We start from the raw sequence: 24,917 nt of genomic DNA, 5'->3' as shown, positions 1-24,917 counted from the left end.
GAATATTGTTTTTCAACCCTCAAGGGTAGGGGCACAGGTGACAGGGAAATGCCACACAGATCTGGAGGGTTCCAAAATGGCCTTGTTGACTGGGAGGGCCACCTTATTAGGGTCAGAAGGTTGAAGGATGGACCATGCTGTGTGTCCTGGACTTCAAGATGTATCTGTATCTTGGTTGCTACCCTCTGTAACAGCTCCTGATACTGCCTGTGCTCATCAGGCAGGGAAGGGATGCCTCATCAGGTGAGGAGGATGACACATCCATTGGGACCAGCATATCCAGCTTGACTTCTTCCTTCACAAACTCCAAAGGAGCTGGTTGGTATCAGCTAGGAGAAAAGGGTCAGTGGGATTCTTGCACAATCTAGGCTATTTGTTATATGGATCCCACGGGGCACAGTAAGGCCAGCAGAAAGGGTCAACTGGTTGAGGGAGTGGGGGCAAGACATAGGGTATCAACAGTCCCTGGGTGGTCATATCCAAGATAGCTCCAAGGCCTCCTGTGGGCTCTGTCTGGGCATGTTTCCCTTGTGGAGGAGGGTAGAGGGAGCCTCACATGGAACATCAGGCTCATATGGAGCATTCATTCTGAAAATGTAGAGTCCTGCTCTACTGGAAGCACCAGCGGGGAGAATAGTCCAACTTGTGGATGCTGCATTGGAGGTTCCTCTCCCCACCATGGTGGGTTCTTCGGGTATAGAAATGTATGTAAGGAGGACTCGGCCCAATAGAAGAGGAGTTTGTGAACACGGTGGAATGAAAATATCCTCCAATGACATAACGATGGCCACCCTTCTTGGAGTCTGAGGAGACCCTGACATGGGAACTGATGGATATGCCGTGTCCAACAGTCTGCTTACTCAGAGGATCCCATATGGGACAATAGTTGCCAATCTTTTGGTCTGTGGGATGAAGCCAGAACCGGTACTGATGGATCATTCTTCCTATGTGCCTTTCCTTCTTTGACAGAAGGTTTGTGTGGACCTAATTCCTTAGGACCTGCATGCGAGGATTCAGCTGACTTTGACCGAGACTGGAAGGGATTCTTTTTCTTAAAGGTAGATCTGGACAGAGATCTGTCCTTATGCCTGTGGCCATGTCCCTACTCTTGTGAGAGGGTTTCTTGGGCTTAAGTGTTTTGGTGTCTACTCCAGACCTTATACTCGGAAGAGCAATGCTCGAAATCTGAGACCACTGTAACGGGGGGTCCCCCTAGCTTGGATATGACTAGGGCCTCGTGGCCTACTCCATGAGGGATTTCACAGATGGAGCTCTCAACCATGACAAGTTGGAGGAAAGAAGGAGCACCAGAAGCTGCACTTGGTGGCAATGTGAGCCTCTCCAAGGCACTAAAGCCACCTAGTATTCATTGCTGATGGAGAAGGAACAGGGGAAGGAGATAAAGTTCTTTAAATCCTGGGACTACTGCATTGTCCTTCTCTACAAGAAGGATAAACTAATTATAAAAACACTAAAACGTTAAGTCTCAACTTACTAAAAACTATTTACAATATGTATTTACAGGTGCTTAAATACAGGAAAATCATAGCTGCAGACACAGAGAATTCCATCTCAGATGATCTGACAGTAAGAATGAATGGAACTGCAGAGGCGTTGGGCCACACCACCCTTTATGCCCTCAGTTTGGAGAATTAGGAAAACAACTGCGCACTGTGGACCAGCGGACAGTACTTGCTACAAATCGCTGGTCTCGGGGTCTGGAGTACATGTGCACCCATGTGCGGAATACACACAGAGACCAGCACTCGAAGAACAAAAATTCAGTTTTTTTTAAGAATATTTTTCATTTTTCAAAAAATTTCATGGAAAATACTTACCATTTTCTGACCAGCTTTACTAATAATTAATAGTATATCACCAAATGTAGTAAAAAGAATTCAAAATTATGTCTAATTCCATTTCTGAGCAGATTCCTGGAGATTTACCCACATTCTCTGGGTGATGTCCTGAACACACACAAACACAAATCTCTCATGGTACATTAAAATACTAGTGTTCTCATTACTCCATTTTATAGCATGCCTGCAACCTATCCTGCCACAATAATCCATAAATTAACTGCCTACAACTATTTTATCCAGGTACAGCAAGCATATATTATTTCTTCCCTGGACATGGCCTAATAGTTACTAACTAGGAATCAGTCTCCTATCCTTTTATTCTTGCTGAGTCTTTTTAGAAAAATAAATTTAACTCCTTTAAACATATTTCCACATATAAGTCACTGTATAAAACCTGAGTGAAAAAAGTCCAAGACAAATTTGGAGTAAACCACTCTTAAAATGAAAGACTAGGAGATCATCCTGTGTTGCAGGCAAGAAGAGGCCAACAAAAAACAAAATAAATATATACTGGACAATAGGAAGGAAGGTGGATTTTTGATGGGTTAGCATATCTGAAACCTACGTTAATATACGTTATATTATGTAGTCAGTGATCAATAAATCTTGTAAGAAAACCAGCTGACCACAATTAAGCCTACGTTGCAGCCACGCAGTAATAAATCTGAGAAGGTGGCCTCCTTACTTGTCTAGCAGCGAAGCTTTGGGGGTTGAGCCCTGAGCCGATTGCCCCAAGGCTGACGTTGGGTAGTGTGGAACCAGAGGGAGACAGCTTGTAGCTGGGAGAAGGGGAGAAGGGAGAGCAAGGAGCCTCATCCCCAAGGCACCCATCTTGATTGGAGAAAGGCAAAGTCAGCTGAAGCAGTAGTTAGCCAATCAGCAGGAGTTGGTTAGTGAAGCAACAGAATGCAAAAGGAGAGAAAGGAGGACTGTGAGTGATCAGGAATAAGCAAAGGTAGTTTGTAACAACAATTACAAGGGCAAACTTTTGACTCAATTTAACTGCGGGCATTTGGAGATTTTTGGTTAAGGAGCCACGGTCAACAATTTCTGTAGAGGTGAAGGTATTTTTAAAAAACCTCTTAGATGCATAGAAAAATTCTTCCTTTACTAATTTTGTCCTTCTCTGATAGTGATTATTTCCATTAAAGCAGCAGATACAGCTAGCATGAGTTCCTATTATTTACTTCTGTTTGCACACACCAATTTGTGCCCACAGTATGCACCTCTGCAAATGGTGTTTGTTAATTAGACCAGCAGAGGAAGTTCATAAAGCTGGTGTTTGGCCTGTTACCCCAAAATGGAGTAGTTTAAAAATATGTATTTAAAAAAAAATGTTTATTGGACAGAGAACGCCCACAACAACATTTTACCTGTTTCACATTTTATTGAATCAAATGAATTGCATTTAAAACAAACATTTTGAATCCAGGGACCCTCTGCAAATCATAATTTAGATTTCAAATACTAATTGCTTTAAAAAGGTTGACAGTGCCCATTTAAAATAGGTAAAGATATGAAAGATGGTACTGCAACATACAACAGATGTAGGGAAGCCAACAGTACATGGACAAACACAGCACATGATATAGTCTAATCCAGAAAGAATGCTTCAGATAACATGCAGACATGAAAGTAGAAAGAGAGAGTCCTGGAAAATTGTGATTTTGTCTATATATATAGATTTAAACTTAGTTTTAGAGTGTAGGAGTATAGTCAGTAGCCAAACAGAAACAAGAATCATTATGACGCTCTCTTCGCTGAACTTTGTTGGCACCTGTTCAAAATGGACTTCTCCCTCCTCAGCAAAAGAATGGAGTAGTATTCAGAAATAATCTTTCTTCAGAACTGTACTTATTACTCTCAGGACTACTTTAATATATTCATGCGCATCTTTAACCCACCTCAATTTTTCATCTACATTCGCTCTACATATGCATGTCTATCTTATCTTATTTCATGTGTTATTACATTCTCTTCCATTATTTTGAATGTTTATTACCCCCCAAAGGAGTATATAGAAATTGGGACCTTATGTGAATGCAGTGATGGATTTCGTTTAACCATACAGATTTATCTCACCTTCTCGAAATAAGGCCCACTATCTGTGGTTCCCATGTCTTTGGAATTAGGTGGACGGAACCCAGATCGATCCTTTCTCATTATATCATTAAAATCCCCAAGGTTCATGGCTCGTTTGTCCACATCAAATTTCTTATCTGGGAGACCACCTATAAGAGGGAAGGAAGAGGGTGAAATATATCAGTGCCAACAACCACGATCATACCTGTTCTTTCCAACAGATTCACAGCTAAAAATGGACTGAAAATACCGCTGAAGGCTGAAAAACGGCCAAGGATTTATTTTATAACGTAGCATTACATCCTGGTAAAAGATGCTGAAAAAAGTCAAGGATTAAGTTTTATTGCAAGATTAAACAAGCCAATTTGCTTTAAAAACAATAAAATTTTTGTACAAACATATGCAGTGGCAGTGAACAAGGCAAAAAGATCCTCTTCTACAAGTATAGCATCAGAGAAATTTTCCAGTTCATAAAATCAACTAAGTTATAGCCCTCAAATTGTCTCCTCTCAATCACAGATCTAGCCACAACCTGCTGTGAGGAACTCTCACTATTTTATGACAAAATGAAGTAAATTTGATACATCTCTTGATCTTCAAGAATACACACACCACAGCAAAATGCAGCATAAACTTAGCCACTTTGTCACAATCGTGCTTAGTAGCAGAGAGCTTCCAAAACCATTATCTGGAAACTTAAGAAAGCTAGACACATGCCCATCATGAACAGTCAAAATAATGGAAATCTATTGCTCGTAGCTGAAAAATTGTTAATACCTTCTTCAGAGAGGGCGCTCTACTAGCCATTCTGAAGCATGCTATTGTCTAGCCTGTTCTCAAAAAAGCCACACTCAATGCCAGCTTCATTCACGGCTGTTCAGTCACTAACCACTGATTCATAGGCAAAATTGCTGAGAAGGTAATAATGAACTGTCCCCAGTTACACACGGCCTCTGCTGGCATCCTAGATACATCACAATCTGATCTGAGATGAGTGCATAACTGGTTGAAAAACCATTCCCAGAGAGTAGTTATCAGTAGTTAACAGTCAAGCTGGAAGGGTACATCAAGTGGGGTCCTGCGGGGATTAGTTCTAGATCCAGTTCTGTTCTATATCTTCATCAATGATTTAGACAGTGGCATAAAGAGTAAAGTTATAAAGTTTGCAAAAAGAAAAGGAGTACTTGTGGCACCTTAGAGACTAACAAATTTATTAGAGCATAAGCTTTCGTAAGCTACAGCTCACTTCATCGGATGCATTTGGTGGAAAAAACAGAGGAGATATTTATATACACACACACAGAGAACATGAAACAATGGGTTTATCATACACACTGTAAGGAGAGTGATCACTTAAGATAAGCCATCACCAACAGCAGGGGGGGGGAAGGAGGAAAACCTTTCATGGTAACAAGCAGGTAGGCTAATTCCAGCAGTTAACAAGAATATCAGAGGAACAGTGGGGGGTGGGGTGGGAGGGAGAAATACCATGGGGAAATAGTTTTACTTTGTGTAATGACTCATCCATTCCCAGTCTCTATTCAAGCCTAAGTTAATTGTATCCAGTTTGCAAATTAATTCCAATTCAGCAGTCTCTCGTTGGAGTCTGTTTTTGAAGCTTTTTTGTTGAAGTATAGCCACTCTTAGGTCTGTGATCGAGTGACCAGAGAGATTGAAGTGTTCTCCAACTGGTTTTTGAATGTTATAATTCTTGACGTCTGATTTGTGTCCATTCATCCATGGCTTATCTTAAGTGATCACTCTCCTTACAGTGTGTATGATAAACCCATTGTTTCATGTTCTCTGTGTGTGTGTATATAAATCTCTCCTCTGTTTTTTCCACCAAATGCATCCGATGAAGTGAGCTGTAGCTCACGAAAGCTTATGCTCTAATAAATTTGTTAGTCTCTAAGGTGCCACAAGTACTCCTTTTCTTTTTGCGAATACAGACTAACACGGCTGCTACTCTGAAACCTGTTATAAAGTTTGCAGACAATACCAAGCTGGGAGAAGTTGCAAATGCTTTGGAGGATAGGATTAAAATTAGGGCTCTCAAGTGATTAAAAAAAATTAACAGTGATTAATTGTGCTGTTAAACTATAATAGAATATCTTTTATTTAATTTTTTAATGTTTTCTACATTTTCAAATAAACACAGAATACAAAGTGTACAGTGCTCACTTTGTATTTATTTTTTATTACAAATATTTGCACTGCAAAAAACAAAGAAACCGTATTTTTCAATTCATCTAATACAAGTATTGTAGTGCAAGCTCTATCATGGAAGTTGAACTTACAAATGTAGAATTATGAACAAAAAATAACTGCATTCAAAAATAAAACTAAGTCCACCTAGTGTTCAGCCAATTGCTCAGACAAACTTTGTTTACATTTGCAGGAGATAATGCAGCCTGCTTCTTGTTTATAATGTCACCAGAAAGTGAGAACAGGTGTTCGCATGGCACTTTTGTAAGCAGCGTTGCAAGGTATTAACGTGCCAGATATACTAAATATTCGTATGCCCCCTTCAAGCTTCGGCCACCAATCCAGAGGACATGCTTCCATTCTGATGATACTCGTTAAAAAAATAATGCATTAATAAAATTTGTGACTGAACTCCTTGAGGAACAACTGTATGTCTCCTGCTGGGTTTTACCAGCATTCTGCCATATATTTCATGTTATAGCAGTCTCAGATGATGAACCAGCACATGTTCATTTTAAGAACATTTTTACTGCAGATTTGACAAAACACAAAGAGGGTACCAATGTGAGATTTCTAAAAATAGCAACAGCACTTGACCCAAGGTTTAAGAATCTGAAGTGCCTTCCAAAATCTGAGAAGGATGAGGTGTGGAGCATGCTTTCAGAAATCTGAAAAGAGCAACATGCGGATGCGGAAACTACAGAATCCAAACCACCAAAAAAGCAAATCAACCTTCTGCTAGCGGGCCTCTGACTCAGATGATGAAAATGAACATGCATCAGTTTGTAGTGTTTGGATCATTATTGAGCAGAATCCATCATCAGCATGGACGCATGTCCTCTGGAATAGAGATTGAAACATGAAGGGACATATGAATCTTTAGCGCATGTGTCATGTAAATAACTTGCGACTCCAGCTACAACAGTGCCATGCAAATGTCCGTTCTCACTTTCACATAACACTGTAAACAAGAAGCAGACAGCATTATCTCCTGCAAATAAACTTGTTTGTCTGAGCGATTGACTGAACAAGAAGTAGGACTGAGTGGACTTGTAGGCTCTAAAGTTTTAGATTGTTTTGTTTTGGAGTGCAGTTATGTAACAAAAAAAATTACATTTCTAAGTGGCACTTACACAATGAAGAGACAGCATTACAGTACTTGTGTGAAGTGAATTGAAAATATTAATCCTGTTATATTTACAGTGAAAATATTTGTAATAAAAATAGAAAAGTGAGCACTGTACACTTGGTATTCTGCATTTTAATTGAAATAAATACATTTGAAAATGTAGAAAAACATCCAAAATATTTAATAAATTTCAACCAGTATTCTATTGTTTAACAGTGCGATTAAAACTGAGATTAATGACTATCAAATTTTTTAAATCGCAATAATTTTTTTTGAGTTAATTTAGATTAATAGACCAAAAGGATCTGGACAAACTGGAGAAATGGTCTGAAATAAATAGGATGAAATTCAAAAAGGATAAATGCAAAGTACTCCATTTAGGAAGGAACCTCAGTTACACACAAAAAAAATGGGAAATAACTGCCTCAGGAGTACTGCAGAAAGGGATCTGGGGGTCTTAGTGAATCACAAGCTAAATGAGTCAACAGTGTAACACCGTTGTAAAAAAAATCAAATATGATTCAGGGATTTATTAGCAGGAGTGTTGTAAGCAAGACACATGTAGTAGTTTTTCCATTCTACTCTGCGCTGATTAGGCCTCAACTGGAGTACTGAGGTTGTGAAATCTCCATCACTGAAGATTTTTAAGAGTAAACACCTTTATCGATAATACTTTGTCCTGCAATGAGCGCAGGGGGACTGGACTAGATGACCTCTCGAGGTCCCTTCCAGTCCTACACTTCTATGATTCTAACAAAGAATGATTATTTACCTTACACTAACTGTGGTTCTTCAAGATGCTTTGTTCACATGGATCTCACTGTAGGTGCCCCAAACATGCTGGATTAGATTCTTGTGGTTAGCCATGTTCACTGGGGCTGCACATGCACCTAATATACCCTTGAGCCCCACTTCCAAGAGCACGAAGAGCAGGGTGGACCCAACCACCATTCAGTTTATTCACCAACATAGAATTCCCAAGGCTAACAGACTCTGCATTAGTGGGGAAGGAGGGCACGTTGTGGGATCTGTGTGGACAAGACATCTTGAGGAACACCACAGTTACTACATGTAAAGTAACTGTTCTTTCTTTCTTAAATATTTGTGAACATGGATCCCACTCTAGGAGTATGTCTCCACTTAGCGTGGATTGATGCTGCGGCGATCAATCCATCGGAGTCAATTTAGCAGGTCTAGTGAAGACCCAGTAAACTGATGGCAGAACGCTTTCCTGTTGACTCTGGTACTCAACCAGAACAAGAAGCTTAAGGTAAATCAATGGGAGAGTGTCTTCCGTCAACCCAGTGCAGTGTAGACACCGCAATAAGTCGACCTAAGCTAAGTTGAATCCAGCAACATTATTCATGTAGCTGGAGTTGCATAACGTAGGTCGACTTAACCCCGAAGTGTAGACCTGCCCTAGGTCACTGGTGAACAAGTTGTCTCTCTAAGGTGGTTAGTGCCAGGAATCCTATTTAAGTAAGTATTGGTAGACTTCCCTGACAAACTGTGCATCAGATCAAGAAGCTGACACTAGAGAACAATGACTTGTAAGGCTATGTACAGAGCTCCAAGTAGAAGCTCTATAGAGTTCAAATATAGACATGCCTCTTAATAAAGGTCAAAGAGGATGCCAGAGCTCTAGCAGAACGTGCCTTGATGAGATAGTGATGTTAACTTACTCAGTTGCATAAGAAATTCTAATGCAGTCTAACACTCATTTTGAGTCTCTGTTCTGAAACAGGTTTCAGAGTAGCAGCTGTGTTAGTCTGTATTTGCAAAAAGAAAGGGAGTACTTGTGGCACCTTAAAGACCAACAAATTTATTTGAGCATAAGCTTTTGTGAGCTACAGCTCACTTCATCGGATGCATCGTTCTGAAACAGCCTGTCATCTGGATTAATAATCAAAAGCTACAAATATAGTCTTGGTGATTTGCTGAATGATTTTCTTGTGTTGAGGCAATACAAGATAGTTCTTAAAAACGTTGAAAATGTGAAGCTCAGCCTCTGGAGGGGATGAGTGAGATCTTGGAAAGAACACTTGTAAGTGAACAAACTGATTTAAGTAAAAGTCCAGGACCATTTTAGGCAGAAATTTAGGATGACAATGAAGGGTAACTATCTTTACGGAAGGCAGCATAAGGTGGTCCTGATATCAATGCTTGGATTTCTCTGATTCTGTCAGCTGAGGTAACAGCCACCAAGAATGCCCTCTTAATAGATAAATGATACACAGAGCAGAAATGATACAGGTTCAAACAGAGACTCCATCAGAGATATGAAGACTATATTTAAGTCTCATGGAAGGGAAAAAAATCTTTAACAAGTGAAAAAATGCGCTTTAGTCCCTTAAAAATTCTGATGACCGTAGGCTGGGGGACAAAAAAAATCTTATGTTCCTGTACTGGAGGATAGTAGACAGATGTTGCTGCTAGGTGAACTTTAACAGAACTATTAAAGAAATCTGAATGTTTCAATGATAACAGGTAATCTAGATGACAGGAATAGATGCCTCCAAAGGGTGAAAGTTATGGTAAAAAAGCGTATACTGAAACACATTTCCACTTGGTCCCATAAGTAAGCCTCGTTGAACATTTTCAACTTTGAATCAAAATATTCTGTACCTCAGAAGACTCTCAAGCAGTCTCTAGGAGGAGGGGTCAGAGTTTACCAAGCTGCAGACTGTAGCACTGCTCTGCGAAATGCAGCATCGTCTCTAGAGCCTGCCGTGTGATGGGGTAGTGCGATATAAAGGTGTGACTAGATGACCACATTGCTGCCCTGCAGATGTCTTGATTAGGAACCCGAGCCAGGAACGCCGCAGATGAAGCTTGCGCTCTTATCGAGTGTACTGTTAATGCTGGGGCCGGTATCTTTGCTAGGTCGTAGCATACCCTGATACAAGCCATGATCCATGAAGAGAATCTTTGGGACAACACCGGGAGCCCCTTCATTCGCTCCGCAATCGCAATGAAGAGCTGCTTCAATTTCTGAAATGGCTTTGTCTGCTCAATGTAAAAGGCTAACGCTCATCTGACATCAAGGGAATGGACCGTCTGTTGTCTCAGTTATTAGCATGCGGCTTAGGGAAGAACACTAGAAGAAAAATGTCCTGATTTGCGTGAAATTGCGAAACCACCTTTAGGAGGAAAGCTGGGTATGGCCGCAACTGCACCTTGTTTTTATAAAACACAGTATAAGGGGGCTCAGGAGTCAGGGCCTTGAGTTCAGACAGCCTCCTGGCTGATGTTATAGCCACAAGGGATGCCACCTTCCAGAAACAAAGTAGAGAGCAGGTTGATAGGGGCTCGAAGGGAGGGCCCATCAGCCTTCAGAGCACCAGGTTGAGATCCCATGGTGAAATAGTCTGCCTTAGTTGAGGGTACAGTCTATCTAGCCCTTCAAGGAAGCGGCCAACCATGGGGTTAGTGAATACTGACTGTCCAGCTGAGCCGGGATGGAAAGCCGAAATAGTGGCCAACTGCTTCTTTATTGACTATAAATAAAGGCCCTGCTGTTTTAGGTGAAGTAAATAGTCCAAGATGAAAAGAATTGATGACCGTAACAGAGGAATGCCCTTCTGCAGTGACCAAATCAAGAACCTCTTCCACTTAGCCAGATAAGTGGCCCGAGTAGATGGCTTTCTGCTGCCTAGGAGAATTTCCCTGAGCGCGAACATGCAAGCTCAAATAGGTTTAGCCATGGAGTTTCCATGCCATGAGGTGGAGAGACTAAAGTGGGATTCTGGAGGAGGCCATGGTCCTGCGCGATCAAGTCTGGGACCAGGGAGGGGCAGAGTTATAGGCATGTCCATTGACAGGTCTAGAAGTGTGGTGAACCAGTGCTAACATGGCAGTGCTTGTGCTATCAAGATTATTGATGGTTCCTCTCGTCGGACCTTCAGCAGGACCTTGTGAATGAGCAGGAAAGACAGGAATGCATACGAAGGAAGGAGAAAGGCATCCACAAGCGAGCCCAGGCTGTGACTCAGGAAGGAACAGAACTGCTGACAATTCCTGTTGCACTGTGTCATGAACAGATCTACCTAGGGAAATCCCCACTTTTGGAAAATGTTGATCACGACATCCGGGTGGAGGGACCACTCGTGGACATGAAAGGACCTGCTGAGGTGATCGGCCAGTTCATTCTGCAGCCCAGAACGTAAGATGCCTCCAAGTGTATGGAGTGGGTGATGAAGTCGTCCCTCAGCTTGAGGGCTTCCCGACACAAGGGAGAGGAGCGAGCATCACCCATCTGTTTATATAAAAAACATTGCTGTGGTATTGTCTGTCAATACCGACACACATCTGCCCTGCTGATGGGTTTGAAACATCTGGCAAACGAGGCAATTTGCACGCAGCTCCCTGATGTTGATGTGCAGCAAAGTTCTGCCTGGGATCAAAGACCTTGGGTCCTGAGTCTTCCTAGGTGCCCCCCCCATTCCCTCGTCGATGCATCTGTGACTAGGGACAGTGATGGTTGAGGCCTGGAGAAGGGTATTCCCACACATACTGCTTGTGGGTCGAGCTGCCACCGGAGGGACTCAAAAACAGGAGGTGTGAATGTGACCTATTTGTCTAGGTGGTCTCAGTTTGGCCAGTATACCCAGGCTAGCCAAGCCTGAAAGGGATGGAGCCGCACCTGGCATGCTGTGCCACGTATGTGCAAGCAGCCATATGTCAGAGCAGTTTCAAGCAATTTTTTTTTGTGCCACAGTAGTGGGGAATCTTCTGAGATCCTCTATGATGGCGTCCATGTCGAGGAAACGAGATTCCAGGAGGAATGCCCTCGCCTGACTGGAATCCAGGAGAGCTCCGATGAACTCTATCTTTTGAGTGGGTGTTATGGTTGACTTTGCTACGTTCAAAATGAGGTCGAGCCTGTGGAATGTCATCCACATCAGGCCCACATGGTCCTCTGCTTGGGCCTGGGAGCGGTCCTTTATTAGTCAGTCGTCTAGGTATGGGAATACTTGCATTTGCTGATTCCGCAGGAAGTCTACCACGACCTCCAGGCACTTGGTGAACACCCAAGGGGCAGCCGAGAGGTCGAAGGGGAGGACCGTAAACTGATAGTGGGTGTTGCAGACCATGAAATGAAGGAACTGTCTGTAGTACGGGATTATGGACATGTGAAAGTACATGCCCTTCAAGTCGAGGGTGGCGTACCAGTTCCCCGGATTCAGGGAGGGAATAATGGAAGCCAGGGAGACCACGTGGAACTTTAAACTTCTTCGTGAATCTATTTAGGTTTCGCAGGTCTAAAATAGGCCTGAGCCCAGCCTTGACCTTTGGGATTATGGAATACCAGGAGTAGAAACCCCTGCCTCTGAATTCCAGAGGGACCTCCTCTATTGCCCTGGTTTGTAAGAGCGTTTGCACTTCCTGCACTAGAAATTGCTTGTGAGAAGGGTCCCTGAAGAGGGACAGGGAGAGTGGGTAGAAAGGTGGGAGGGAACAGAATTGGAGACAATAGCCCAATTCTACCGTGCTCAAGACCCATTGGTCTGAGGTGATTTGAGCCCAGGCATGGTAGAAAGGGCACAGACAATTCAAAAAGGAAAGGGAAGGATCTGGATTTGAAATGATGCGTCACCCTGGGAGCATCTTCAAAAGATTGGTTTGGAGACTGAGGGCTGCTTCACAAGCCTTCGCCCTGGTTAGAGGAGGACTGAGAGGGCCTCAGTCTATTACTCCTGCCCTGCTTCCTGCTATAGTCCTGCTAGGAGGAGCTGAACAGAAGCAAGGCACGGGTTGTGGCTTAAAAGGCTTTCTTTGAGGGGCCAGTGTATGAAGCCCCAAGGACTTCAGAGTTTCCCACGAGTCTTTCAGGCTGTGGAGCCTAGTATCTGTTTGCTCCAAGAAGAGTCCTGAACAGTCAAAAGGCAAGTCCTGGATAGTGTTTTGGATTTTGTTTGGGAGTCCCGACACTTGAAGCCTGAGCTGCATCTCATAGCTATCACACTTGCCATAATCCAAGTTGCTAAGGCCTCAGAGTCCAGGGAGACCTGCAAGGAATTTCTCGCGACTAGCTTGCCTTCCTCTAGGATAGCCGCAAACTCCGAGCAGGAGTCCACCAGAAGCAGTTCTTGAAACTTGGACAGCATATTCCAGGAATTATAGCTATAGTGGCTAAGGACTGCCTGTTGGTTGGGAATGTGAAGCTGGAGCTCCCCAACAGAATACACTTTCCCAAAGAAGAAATCCAGCTTCTTTGCCTCTTTGGATTTAGGAGTCGGCCCCAGTTGTCTCTGCCTTTCTTTCTGGTTGGCCGCTTCCACCACCAGAGTACCCAGTTGGGGATGAGTAAAGTAGTACTTGTACTCCTTGGAGGGCACAAAAAATATTTCCTCTCTACCCCTTTAGCCACGGGGGGGTTTGGGAGGGAGAAGAGAGGCAGGGTGTTTGCCACAACACTTTAGTGGTGTTATGGATAGTCTTTATGAGGAACAAAGCCACCCTTAAAGGACCTTCAGGGACCAGAATGTCAACCATAGGGTCGGTCTCCTCCAAGACCTCCTCCGCCTGCATGCTTAAGTTTTGAGCCATCCTCCTGAGCAACTATTTGTGTGCCCTGTTGTCCATGGCAGGCAGTGTGGTGGAAGTGCTCACCACCTCTTCATCTAGGGGGGAGGAGGAGGAAGATGCCCACAGGGGGCACCAGGTCTTCCTACCCCTCTGGTTCACAGGGATCCCCTTGCATCTAAACACCCTGCGCAGTGCCGGGAGTGGTGCTGGTTCCTGGGCCCGCGCCTGTCTCAGTACTGGCCCCACTGGATCACTATCTCATCTGGCAAGGAAAGACAGTCTCCTATCAGACTCTTTCGAGTAAAATATACTCTCAGTAGTACAAGCGCTCCATCAAGATCTTTATCTTGTATTATCTGTTATGCTAGTGTGGTAAACACCTGCTCAGTCTCGTTCTACCAGAAAGTATTGATTTTCTCAAGCTCTACTTCGAGGATGAACAAGACTCAACTTCACTGACACACTCCTTTCTTTTTCTGCAACTGGGTCAGGAGTTCCTCTGAATCTGTTGATTCAACAAGTCTTCCTGGAAGGCTGTCAGGAAGGATCCAAGTTTCTATCAATAGCCCTGGCTAGGGCTTGGCGATTTTGTTGTCTAACATCCTGGGTCTCTTGTTGACTTCTGCAAGTTCTGCTTTACAAACTGCTGCAACTCCTGTGTCAGGGTTGAGATGAGTCTCCACAGAGGTCAAAAGTTTCTCAGATTGCTACCTTGAAGTCTGAGAATTCGGGACATTGGATATAAAGTGTTCTGTTGAAGTTCAAAAGATCATATTGAAAAAACAGGAGACTTTGGCCACACAAAAACTTACTCCAGTGAATTGGAGGAGATTTCCCATTTGAGCAATTGAAAAGGCAATGGACCTGAGAGGGTCCTATCTGTTTCACTTAGAATAGTTTTGTGTTCTGTCAGGGTGCATTAGGCTGCCATCAAGCTTTTTTCCCCTCTGATGCCTGGACTGACAGTCTTCACTCACCCTGCAGAAACTGAAAGGTTTGATCCATGTTATGACTAAGGCTGGTTGAGATAGCTGCTTTGCTGTGATAGTCAAAGGTTACGAAACTGGATACTCCCGTGCAATAGACAGGTTGGACCCTGGCTATTGTGATGAGATAGAGTATTCCCTTTGGTGCATGGACCTGTCTTGCAATGAGATTATATTCTTGTTCCCACGAACTTCATGGAGCCTCTGTTCAAAAACTGGGCAGACTTTTTTGTTCCATATGTCTGTGAAGGTACTGATTATTATAATCACAACTTTAGGCTAGAGTTAGTGAGATACAGGCCTAATGGCTCCATAAGCCATATTTAGTACAATGTGCTCTTATCTGCATCCTTTCCATAATGCCTGTCCAAAGAGGTCCTCTGATTTCCATCTCTTTCAGGCCACTAGCCTGTCTGAATTTCTCTATGTACCATTCATATCCAAGAAGTCAGGCCTCATATTTTAGATGTCCAGAGGGAAGTAAGTTTATATGTGACCAGACCTGTCCAGAAGTTCCCAGACGTTTGGGACATATTGGGGTGAGACCAGGGGTCCGGCCAGTGCTGCCCTACAGCTATGAAAATGATGGTTTCATGACTCATGACTTTGGAGTTTGACCATCTGGAGTTGTCAGTGTACTCAGGCATAAGGCAATTTCCACAGCATGCCTTCATGCTGTCATTTTTATAGAATGTTGTGTGGCTGCTACTTACCGTGTTTACACAGAGTTTTTGAAGCCCATCCTCCTCAAGGTTCTAGAGCTTGCTAAACTCTTGCAAGTAGGAATATACAAAGGCCAGTTTAAGAATTGGAATTATTTGAGATAAGTCTTTGCGTATTCACTCTTCCTGACTCCACCTTCCACATTTCTTTTGGAGACATAAATTTAGGACTTTCCAAATTAGTAGAAGAAACTATGAATGTGGTTGAGGCCACTCCCATTTTTATATTGTCAGAACCCTCCATGAAGGGCAAGGCAACAGGCCCCAATGGACATGGGTGATTAGAAGATTCTAGAAGCTTACAGCATAGGTGCTGTGATCTCACAAGTGTGAATATTCAGAGGCTTATTGCAAAGCAGCCAAATTACTGATAAGTAACCTTCATCTCCTCTCTTATTTCTAGAGTCACTGTGGGGTTTTTTTAGAAAAGGAAGACTCCCTGACACAGTTGGCTAGATCAGAGGTTCTCAAACTGTGATCCACAGACCACTGGTGGTCCGCGAGCTCCATTCGGGTGGTCCGTGGAAAGTTCCCTCTAAGGTGCGCACCTGGGTGGCCACACACAAGAAAATGAAGGGCCACCCACCTAATTAGCGGAGCCGCGCAGGTGTGGCTCCACTAATTAGGTGTCTGGACCCTGGAGAAGATGCACATGTAAGGTGAAGTGGTGGCCTTGGGGAAAATAGGGGGTAGATGGGAGGGGGTAAGGAGGTGAGAAGAGAGGGTGGGAGGGAATTTGGGACATGCAGGGCTGTGGTGGCCAGAGAAAGGCGAATTTCCCCAGCTCCAGGGCTGTGACTGCCAGGGAGAGACGGCACTCCTTCCCGCCTAAGCTCTGTGGCAGGGGAGAGACACCCCCCTTCCTTCCCAGCCCCAGCTTGGGGGCTGCCGCAGCAGGGGAGAGAGGGAGAGACCCCCACTCCTTCCCAGCCCCAGCTCGGGGACTGCTGTGGCAGGGGAAAACATGGAGACCCTCCCCCATCCTACTCAGCCCCAGCTCGGGGGCTGCCGTGGCAGGGGAAAACATGGAGACCCTCCCCCATCCTACCCACCCCCAGCTCGGGGGCTGCCGTGGCAGGGGAGAGAGGGCACATCCATCACATTAGAAAGGTAAGACTACTGATATTAAACTATCGGTTGTGTGCTTTTATTTGTAGAACAAAGAAAGTTAATTATTAAGGTTTTTTTATATAGCACTTTTATCCAAAGCGCTTTACAATAGTTAGCTAACAGTACAAACAACATTTGGAAAGATCATTAAGTGGTCCACTCAGAACCTCAGTAATTTTTAAGTGGACTGCGAAAAAAAAGTTTGAGAACCACTGGGCTAGATCAAACCCCTCCATGGCAATGAGCATAATACAATACTGTGGTGTCTGTTAGAATCTGAACAGGTTTGGATTTGATCAAAGGGAGAAAAATTTGTACGCCAGACAGATAGTTCTCCACTCCACTACATTAATGTGGAGATCATTCACTGTAGAGTTGAAGAGGTTGGATATCAAGGTGAGTACCCCAGTTAAGCATCTGGGACTTCTTCTGATGGGTATGTTCTTCCTTTGCCTTTCATAGTAAAGCATATCTTAAATGTCCTGACTCACATCTCCTCAGCTGTTCACAGTGTAAAAATGTGGGTGGATTCATGCACCACTTTTGGAGATCCAGGGACCACAGTGCCAGTCATGCTGGGCACAGAACCACTTTGGTAAATGATTCTTCATTTGATGGTGTGAAGTCCTCAGCATTGGAATCTGCTGACTTGGATGAACCCAGTGACCAGAACTACTTTGGCACATGGTTCTCTAGAGCCAAGGGGTGTTGGTTCTCTGGCACTGGACTTGGTTGAGCAGGATGGATGCAAGGAACTTGGTGCCATTTATGATAGGCATAGAGCCACTATGGTGAGCTGATCTCCAGTATCAATACTGGACACGTACAATGCCAGCCTTAGTCAATTGACTCCGAAGAGCTTCCTTTGTCAGCAGGCATATGAGGCGGGCCACCTGCTTTTGTGGGTTCAAAGCATGCTAATGCTATCAAAGTCTCTTCCTCCTCTTCCCCACCCCAAGAAAAGCTGACTAACATACTGACCATCTAACTGGAAACAAAAACAGACTCCAAAGTATCAACAAAAAACAAACAAACTACGAAGGGAAGTGCTGAGGACACAGTGTGCAATCCAAGCTTGCTGTAAATGCGGTGGTTAGGAGGAACTGAATGGGCCACTCCCTCTTCTACACCTTTGTAACCTTTGAGAATGGAAACGAGAGAGATGAGAGTGGCTTTAATGGACACTAGTCACCAAAAGATTCCAAAAGCTCGTGCTGCAGACATCTCAATCCCACAAGTGTGGATATGCTGAGGCCACTTGGAGAAGAACAATACATTTAAGTACATATTCAACTTGGAAATTAGGAAAGCATTTCTGGTGACAAAGTCAATCATCTAGTCTAGTGAAACAGTCTGCTTAACAAGGAAGTTATGGCAAATTAGGACGCAATCAACTGAGATTAGATAAAACTGATACAGAAACCTAGACCAGATAATCCAAGAGATCACTTCCAACTATCATTTATGATGATACCCCTCACACAGTATGACCCATTTAAAGATCCCTGATGTTTGTGGTCAGGCCATCAAGGGTGATAAATCTATTCCTATTCAGCAGCAGCTCAACTGCATTAAAGAGACTTTCTTTTCCTGCATATCAGTCCTAAGGAACTGGTAATTGGGATGTCCTAATGCCAACAGCTAGTAGACTTCCCTTTTCCACCTAGCAAAGTCATGTGACAAGGGATGCTCCACCTTCTGGAAGCAACAAAACTGAATACTACATCAATTTTTTTTTAAGCACCCCTCCATTCTATGCAGATATTCCCCAGCCCAGTGTGTCTCAGCAGCAGCAGCTGCACTATCTGTATAAATCCTGCAGCCAACAGGCTGGATGCTGATGCTCTATCCTGCTATTAAAAAACAGAGCTCATAAATAATGAAATGTGCTCCTTCCTAAAGATAAACATGTCACACGCATAATATCAGCCATCATGCCAAATGCATTTTAATGAAGTTATACGCACCTACAGACAAGTCCATCTTACTGCCTTGAGTGTCCTCAGTTTGACTCTGAAAGAAGAGCAAAAAAAGACACTGGTCTGATTCCTCAGCAAAGTTTGAGAACATGGCAGAAAACAGCCTTCGTTAAAGATGTGTATTGGAAATGTGGAAGGGTGGGCAGTGTGAATGAAAGTAATGTCCTAAACTATATCAAAGAAAAACAATCCTGATGCAACCTTGAACACACCTAATCCCAACTGTATTTGGTGTTAAATTTCCTAAAATGCCACTAGACACAAACTCATCATGTCACAGACAGAGAGATGTCCGAACAGCTGCTCTGAGAAATGAACCTCTGTCCTCATGTCAAGGGATCAAATTATGAGAGTAGCAGCCAGAATGATAGCTCTTCTCGTGACTTGTCAAATCATCAAATCTTAAAATGTGCTGCCAAATTATTCTTCTGTTGGCAGTCTGGAACAGGGTGTTCCCATAACTTTAAGAGGCAGCATGATCTAGTGGACTGAATTTGAGACTGGGTGCCAAGAGCTCCTAGATTCTAATCCCAGCTCTGCCAGCGACATTCTGCTTGGCCTCAGACATGTAACAGCATCTTTGCACCACAATTTCCCCAATTCTATGATGAGAATAAATAGCTACTTCACAGGATACATTAGTTAATGGTGTACAGTGTTTTGAAAAATGCAAAGCTCTCCATTAAGTGGTGTGTCTGGGATTCTTGAACATTTTCATAGGTGAAACATATTTTCACTGAAAAGAAGGCATCACAGTTCTCTGCACCTTCCCACTGACAATGATGTAGCATTGTCTTACAGCTCCACCTAGAGGACCTGTTACTGGGGCTGTATCTATGCTAGGTGATGTACTGCACATAAAAGTCCCTGTTCCAAAGAGCTTACACTCTAAATAGACAAGACAAAGGGTGGGATAAAGAAAATATCTCCTTTTTACAGGCAATGAACTGAGGTACAGTGATATTGTCTTGCCCAAATTCACACAAGTCTGTGGCAGAGCCAGAAATTAGCCCACATGTCCAGAGTTCTAGTCCAGCATCTTAAGCACAAGACCATCCATTGTTTGCAAGTGAATTGCAACACCACAACTATGGCAACCATGAAATCCACTTGGATTTTTAAAATATTTTAGTTTCAGAAAGAAATATTCTGACTAGTAAGTGGAGTCTGAAATAGCCACCAACTACCGGTATTGGAATAAAAGATTGGGAATGAAAATGCAATTAGTTAAACACTGGCTGGTGAATATCTCAATTTAAAATTTTGCTTACTACACAACTGTTAGTGCTTCTCAATTAGATAATGACATTTTTAAAAAGCCACTTACTAGCAATCCCATGTTTGAAAACTGTTTGGATAAAGGATTCATCCACGAATCACTATTTCCTCCTTTTAATGAGCACTAAAAAACAAGAACAGATGTAATTAAACAGTTTCCTCATCTTTCCTCCATTTTCATACTTCTTTTACGTAGAGGTCTCGGCTTTGCTTCCTTTCAGAAGCTTCCTCTCAATCAGCATTGTGCTGAATTCAATTGGCTTTCAATTTGGTCCTGTTGTGATTTGTGAATGATCAAAAACAAAACTGAAAGCAGAAACTGGCAACATAACACTTTAAAAAAAAAAAAAAAAAGCTGAAAAGGAAAGTTTACAGACAATTGCTTTTGTGGTTAGGATAAAAAAAATGAAGTGTCTTTAAAAAAACAAGCAAGAAATAAAGATTGAAATGAAGGACTCAATTTGTCCAAAGCAGGAACTGAGAAACCCATACAACACCACAAGTCTGTTTTGTTTTGCACCTTATTTTAGCCCAGGAGCAGCCAAAGCCCAGCCCCTGGCTATAGGTAGTCGTCTTAATCTTAACACAGTATTCAACACTACAACAGAACATCTCACATGCTCTATCCTCTGCAGAGCAGTTAGATCAGTGTAGCAGCCAAGTGCAGAGTCATTTACTTCTGTTTGCTGCCACAAGTTAATAAGAACAAAGGCGGGAACCCAAAATCAAGCAGAAATAACAGTGTGTTACTACCAGAAGTAAGAATGGGATCAGAACTTCAACAGTCTGTGTAAGGAGAGGGAGCAGCAGCCTGTAGCGTGATGTGACACCTAAAGAGCGATAACCCTTGGACACTTGTTGCTCAGTCTCATTCTGTAATGGTTCTGCAGCACCCATGCCAAAATGTTTCTGGCAATCTTTGTTGGAATTACAAGTCTTAATAGCCATATTTCACAAAAACAAGAGAGTGTCACATCACACACCACTGCAATGCAGCCACTTCTACAGATGAATTCTCCACTACAATAGTACTTGTTTATAAAAGGGAAGTGCATAACATATTAGTTATATCTGCTTTCAAGAATATATGGCCATTACAAATCATTCAAGCATGAGGTTTCTTACCTTAATTTGTGGTTTCTTTCCTCCTTGTCCCCAGCTTGTTGAGTTGTGGGAGGAACTGCTTCCTTGAGAGCCTGCTGTGTTCCAGACTCCTCCTTCCTCCTCCTCTTCCCAGCTTGAATGACGTGTTCCTGTTACTGGCCCATCATTCTCCGCCCAGCCATCTTGCATAGATTTGGAACCTTCAAGGAAAAAAGTATATATTCACACAGATATATAATATATATACAATTTTCATTTGAAAGTGAGCCAATACAACTCCTAACAGACAAATTTTATGACATTCTATGGCAAGATCAGTGGGATGTTTAGTACACAACTGCTGTTATCAATCTAAAAAAAACCCAAAACTTTCCTTCATTTTATTCTAATGCAGAAAATTGCACAAAGCACAACACCTAAAAGATTTATGAGTGTGGAGTAGTGTGCTATATTTTTCAAGTATTTTGTATTGTAAGATCACTTTAGCTTCAAACATATCAAATGCCTTTGACTTTAAATTTACAGGGGAAACATCCCTTCTCTCAATAAAGAAACTGACCTCCTAAAAGGAGCTCATAATTTCCAGTGTAGAGGAAAGGATTCCAGAGGCTCTCTTAAATTAATGTAATTGAGGAATTTAGTCCATCTGGTTAACCTATATCAAAATCTGATTTTCAGTGCTAATTTTTTTCCTTCAAAGTCCTTAACACTCTATTAGAAAAAAAACAAACACACCAGTATTAAAACCTTCATCACATTTCTCTATCAAACTACTAGTATGTTGACCTTTAAGCACGGTTGACAATAAAACTGTGTTCTGGAAAACTCAGATTTAATTCTCAGACACTGGTCAGAAATCTGATATGCTGAAAACTTTCCACACAGATATACACGATGCATCTTCACACCGTTTGTATTTTTACTAGGATCCGATATAAAACTACTGGCATTCTCCTAATGAACTCTTAGAAACGCAGGATCAGTTTCTGTTCAGATTAAGAAGTGAGCAGAATAATCTGGGAGAGGTACCTTAAATATTGCTCATGTTTTAACATATGCACACCAAAGTAACAAAACGCAAAAACGAGAGATTAATGTCTTGGTTCACTCTAGAGACATGTTGGTGTTGCCATTTAAACAAAGGGTTGCACTGCTACTCAAATGCTACAACCATTTCATCTTACAAAACTAGAGAAGGAGTGTTCCTTCCCCAGTTAGGCTGTTTTCCTACCTCCTACTCCTTCCTATGCCAGCTGGCCTACCCAACCGTATAACTGCAGTTACTTCTGCCTAGCCAACATGTTTCTCAACCCCTACCTTGTCTGCTGACCAACACTTCCTTCCCACTACTACTCCACTCATCATGCTGCTCCCTTGCCTTGCTGTTCCACCTACCTATCTTCCAAAAATTGGTTTTCCATCATCTTTCTCCTGCTTAAGCCTTGAATTGTCTTGGAGGGGGGGTGGGGGGAAAATCAGGAATAAGGGGGTTTAATGCATATTGTGGCTGAAAATTTGAATATACCTTTCGAGTTTCCTGATTTGTGATGTTCCCATAGCAAGAACAACAGCCATACTGAAAATATGTACAATAATATTTTTTATTCCTATGTATAAAGTTAAACAAGTAACTTAACATACACAGTAAACTATTCAGGTGAGATCGCTGTTGTGGGAACTTTTCCTTTTAAATATCTTGATCTGTGTATCTGAATTCACACTCTAAATGATGCCCTACAAAAGTACCCAGTCGATGTATCAGCCCAGGCACAAAATCTACTTCCCAACATCTTTAATCATGGTGCTGATTTTCAATGTGTGTTTGTGTGTGTGCGTGTGCATTAAATATACATCGTTTGTTATACAAGCATGAAAAAAGTGTGTGTACAAACACACGCCTTACTTGCCCATCAAATAAGAGTTACTTGCTTTGAGAAGAATTTTGCAATGCAGTATTCACTTTTTTGTTTGCTTTTAACTCCCCGCCCCACACATACTTTTTCCCCTTAAAAATACACTATCTGTGCTGGTAGAAAGGATTTCCACAAAATCCTATATATGTGCAATCATATAACAGTCATTCTAATTTCAAAATTACCAAAATCATGTTTTTCAGAAGTTCAGCAGGACTTCATTCACTGGTGAATAATGGACAGATTTCTAAGTAAACAGCTGAAAAGTCTAGTCATTTGGATTGAGCACAAAAAGGCTTTGAACAATTATTTTAAAAGATGCAAAAACTTTGTCATGCTTATATAACAAAGTCTGTACCTATTTTGCTCTAGTTTTCAAAAATCAATCAACCTCTGGGCATGTGAAGACTGAGCCCCAAAAATAATTCCCAGAAAATTACAAGCAAGTGAAAACAGGGAGTTAAAATAAAGCAGCCTTCTCAGCCTTAAAATATAGCTTTTACTAGCCATAAAACTAGAATGAGAAAAAACTTGTTGCTGCAGTGTATAGACTTCTGCCTGTATAACCATGATCTACAATAGAGAGTTTTTGGCTAAGGATAAACTGCAAGTTCATAATTCTGATATTACAAGAGAGGGGGATTTACCTTGAAAGCTAGTTCCCTACTATGAAGTATTTGGGTATGTGGCATGGGGAGGAGGTCCTTTTGAGAAAGAAAAAGCAACTAATTCACCTTGTTTAGAAGCCCAAATGTCGTATCAATAATAAGATCAAAGCTGTTCATATACCTATACTGTAAACTAAGATTCCGTCTTGCTCTTGGTAGTTTTTAGTCATTTGTAAGCACTTTTACTCAACCACCACCATCAGCACCTTAGAAACCATTTAGTGTCCCTTCTGGTCCTCATCGAGAGGGGATGCATTACATATGCAGGTGAACCACATACAGAAATCAGATACTAAAATCTATAGCATCATTATAAAAATGGCTGATTACTGGCCTATACTCACTAGGTTTCATGGTATTCGGGGCGTTGGAAGGTGCATTCCCCCAGCCTGTTGTCGATGCTCCTGTATCATCTATTTCACCCCACCCGGGACTGGTTTCATTTGGCTCACCCCAGGCAGACGTACCATTATCTGGAGCAGGTGGTGTGCTTTTGCTCCAGACTGCACAAAGAAGAGAGTTTTCATTATGGACAGTTTACGAACTGTTCACTGACATTCAGCACAGCATCACCAAAAAACCTACTGCTTCCTCTTTTCTGGTGTAGCTCATGCTATTAAAAAGCGTAAACTGGGATTACTCAGTTGCAAACACTACACCCAGGGCAGGGACCTGACTCTCAGTTCTAGGAATGAAAAGGAAGAGGACCTTCACTTTAGAAATACTATGAAAAAAATTACTACTACAGTATCAAGTTAGATATGAAGCCTATCCCTGATGCTAACTTACTCAGATAACTTTTCCCATGACCAGTTATTAGTACTAGGTTGTACGGAAGTTTAATATACTGAAGAACAAGGATAAATTTAAGTGCACATCAAAAAATAAATAATATCCTTTAAAGTGTGACATGGTCAGAAAAATGATATGTAAAAATGGCACCTTACTATTTTTTATTCTTGATGGCACAGGACAGCTATGGGAGAGTAAAACAGGTTATAATCTGGCTCACATATGATCTTGATTATTAACTAAATTCTAAATGCAGAGCACAATCGTGTTTTAAGTTGAATATGTGCAATTTCTCTGAAGACAATGGGGTTTTACAGATATAAGTGAGGGCAGAATTTGGCCTGCAAAATCTTTTACTGGTAATGATGCACAAACTAATAAGAACATATCTTGCCTCTCAGAGCTTAGGTGGAGTTTGCAGGCTAGTTAGCTAAAGAAAACATCCTTTTACTTGTAAAATGGAGCAATGTTCAGATGGAAGTCAATAAAGTACAATAATGGTGACACTCAGTGGTTCCATTTTTACAGTCACTTTTCTGAATTGTTGATAAGTTATCAA

At 42.2% G+C, this 24,917-nt stretch overlaps 1 protein-coding gene across 16 annotated transcripts in view; it reads right to left on the bottom strand.

Moving 5' to 3' along the window:
• Window positions 1-24,917, bottom strand: part of TNRC6B (trinucleotide repeat containing adaptor 6B) — a 239,845-nt gene that overhangs the window by 40,898 nt on the left and 174,030 nt on the right. For 5 of the 16 annotated variants that reach the window (XM_043501981.1, XM_043501969.1, XM_038415474.2 and 2 more), the window contains 6 exons: window positions 23,911-24,069; window positions 21,007-21,185; window positions 19,931-20,005; window positions 18,592-18,637; window positions 3,945-4,093; window positions 2,548-2,718 (listed from right to left, as the gene is read on the bottom strand). In XM_043501981.1, the coding sequence (XP_043357916.1) occupies window positions 2,548-2,718; window positions 3,945-4,093; window positions 18,592-18,637; window positions 19,931-20,005; window positions 21,007-21,185; window positions 23,911-24,069 (779 nt within the window). The remainder of the gene's footprint in view (window positions 1-2,547; window positions 2,719-3,944; window positions 4,094-18,591; window positions 18,638-19,930; window positions 20,006-21,006; window positions 21,186-23,910; window positions 24,070-24,917) is intronic. The other 11 variants (XM_043501996.1, XM_043502012.1, XM_043501989.1 and 8 more) reach the window with 3 other exon arrangements.

Source organism: Dermochelys coriacea, chromosome 1 (genome assembly GCF_009764565.3).
Source record: "Dermochelys coriacea isolate rDerCor1 chromosome 1, rDerCor1.pri.v4, whole genome shotgun sequence".
In the NCBI taxonomy this organism is placed as follows: Eukaryota; Metazoa; Chordata; order Testudines; family Dermochelyidae; genus Dermochelys; species Dermochelys coriacea.
The sequence above is the reverse complement of the archived record's forward strand: the minus strand, read 5'-3'. Positions and strand labels throughout refer to the sequence as shown.